Source organism: Acinonyx jubatus, chromosome A2 (genome assembly GCF_027475565.1).
Source record: "Acinonyx jubatus isolate Ajub_Pintada_27869175 chromosome A2, VMU_Ajub_asm_v1.0, whole genome shotgun sequence".
NCBI classification, from domain to species: Eukaryota; Metazoa; Chordata; class Mammalia; order Carnivora; family Felidae; genus Acinonyx; species Acinonyx jubatus.
The window spans coordinates 35,655,001-35,657,500 of NC_069383.1; the positions used below are offsets into that span (position 1 = coordinate 35,655,001).

Here is a 2,500-nt window from a genome sequence, read left to right on the forward strand (position 1 = left end):
TAATTGGTCACACTGCAGACTGTCTCATCAGCTAAACTCTTCTGTTTTAGTCTACCTTTTATAAATGGTAAACAGGTTTACAGAAAGCTTTTTGCACTACAGCAGTTACGATCCTTTTATGTGTTCTTGATTATTTTACAAGTCAAAATAAAATATTTTTAGTAGCTCTCCGGAAAAAAGCAACGACATGATGAATTGAAAACAGTTTAAGACGTAGTAATGTGTTTAGAAAAAGAGACTGTGTGTTTAATTAAATGAAAGTAAGGATTGGTTGATTGAGGAAAAAAACAATCTTTAAGATGACATATTAGAGAAAGCTTTAAATATAACATAACGATAGATAAAATTGCCTTCTAATCAGTTTCATGAACTCTGTTTATTTTTGACCAAATTCTGTTTCAATATTAAAAGCAGTATTTTTTAACTTAAATTAGCAGCATCTGAAACAACACATATATTCCTATCTGTGATATTACAGGAGATCTGCCATCATTCTAGTAAAGGTAAGTCTTAAGAATTTTTGCAAGTTCTTTAATTAAAAAAAAAAAAAAGCACCAGCAGTAGAAAGGAAAAAAGGGTTTTTCAGGGTATTATCTTACAGGCATGATATTGTAAAGACTTTTTGCTACATCATAAAATCTTGCGGAACAAATCAAGATTGGCTCATGTGAAAACTGTCTCTGCGATAAAATCACATCCAATTGCAGGGTTTCGTCTAACTTCTATTAGGGAAAACTTAGATATGACTTCTTAGGGATATCCAAATATATATGATGTAGTCTAATGGCTATATAGGTCTAAGCGATAAGTACGTTAAACTATAGCAACCCACCCGGAGTCATCAATCCTTGCCATCATTACAAACAAAATGAAAATTCCATGTATTTCTATTAGTCATTGTGTTAAAAGACTCAGGATCTGCCCTTTAATCAATTTAACACGCCAAAAATCTGAGAAAGGGGTCCATTAAGAGAGCACCCAACAAACCTGTATTTCTAACTGTTGGACCACCTGCATTTGCACTCGACACTGGGCAGTGCTTCGGTCGTCCAGAGCATGTTCATTGTTAAGGTGCCTAAAGACACACAAAACACAGAATACAGGTTAAACAACATCTATGGTAGGGGTATACGCTCCCCTTATAAAAACACAACACTGAAGCCATACTTTTATCCACAGTGGGAAAAAGAGACACCTTGAAACTGTACAAAGAAAAGTTAAATATGCTTATGCGTTTAGTGTAAATTATGTATGTGATATACAGAGACCCCTCCAATGGCAGAAAATGGCATTGTCTCTAAGCTTATCAGTTATTACAAAAAAATATTTCCCCAAACCATTTACAGGATAATAGTAGAAATCACTAGATGTATTTCATATACTCATGCCATTTTTTTTTAAAAGAAAGGGTACCTTATAAATACATGAACCAAAAGTAATTCTGAAGAGAACAAAGGCAATTCTCTATTCCATTGCTGTTAAAACAGTCTGTGGTTCCTATGATGTTATTTAGTGAGTGATATCTTATTTCACCAGGATTGGTGTGAATTATGTAAAGATGGCAAATTATCATCCCGTACAAACATCGATACTTATGAAGAATGATCACTTGCTGTTACTAATAAATAAAGTACAATGAAGATTCTGGTAATCAGAAGCCAGGGTCCTATTTGGGAGACATTTATCCTAATTTTACACAAAAGTGGTGAAAGATAAGACATTCTCACCATCTTACTCTAATCTTGATTATGTATTAGCCTGTTGTTATGATTATTATTATGGAACAGTGTTTAAAATAATCTCTTTAATGAGGGGTATACGCCAAAAATAATTTAGGAGAGCCGCATCTTCAACGAACATTAAAATATTCAATAATATGTACTTTGCTATTTGTATTATGTAATCTATTTACTGCCTCCTAAAATTAAAAAAACATAATCTTCACATAATTTAGTATCCTTTGGTGGGTCTATTTCACCAACGAACAAATTAAGGCAGCAATTTAAGAGATGTTCTCATCAATGCATATAAATGAAATACTGAACAAATTATTCAGAAAATTAAATAAGAATTTATATATTTGTCTATCTGGCTTCAAGCACCATTTAGAATGGTGTAGCAGTCTAAAAAGTTTAGGACAGCCCTAAGTGTACTGAATTCAACAAAGATGTTTTTTGTGTCCATTCAAATCATTTACCTGTATTTTTTTAAATTAGTAACGAAGCAGAAAAAATACATAGACATATATATATAACACATATGAAGAAGAATTAAAATGGTGTTTCTCAGAAAGAACTGATTTATAAGAAAGCACTTTTGTTAGATCTAGGTTCCACAATTATAAACCTTTGTTCCATTCTGCCCCATCCTTTGATAAATTAAATCAGTTCCTTTCAATACCTCCTCACTGATCATAACAAGAAAACCTCCATGTATCTTGGCGCACTTGTCATTCTTGGTTGAAGAGAAACTGTGGACTAAAATAGCGAGGTGTATAAGG

At 32.7% G+C, this 2,500-nt stretch overlaps 1 protein-coding gene across 19 annotated transcripts in view; it reads right to left on the reverse strand.

Annotated features, from left to right (window-relative positions):
* The window catches only part of FOXP2 (forkhead box P2), a 563,073-nt gene that overhangs the window by 43,393 nt on the left and 517,180 nt on the right, over nt 1–2,500 (reverse strand). For all 19 annotated transcript variants that reach the window (XM_053218190.1, XM_053218198.1, XM_053218197.1 and 16 more), the window contains one exon: nt 988–1,075. In XM_053218190.1, coding sequence (XP_053074165.1) covers nt 988–1,075 — 88 coding nt within the window. The remainder of the gene's footprint in view (nt 1–987; nt 1,076–2,500) is intronic.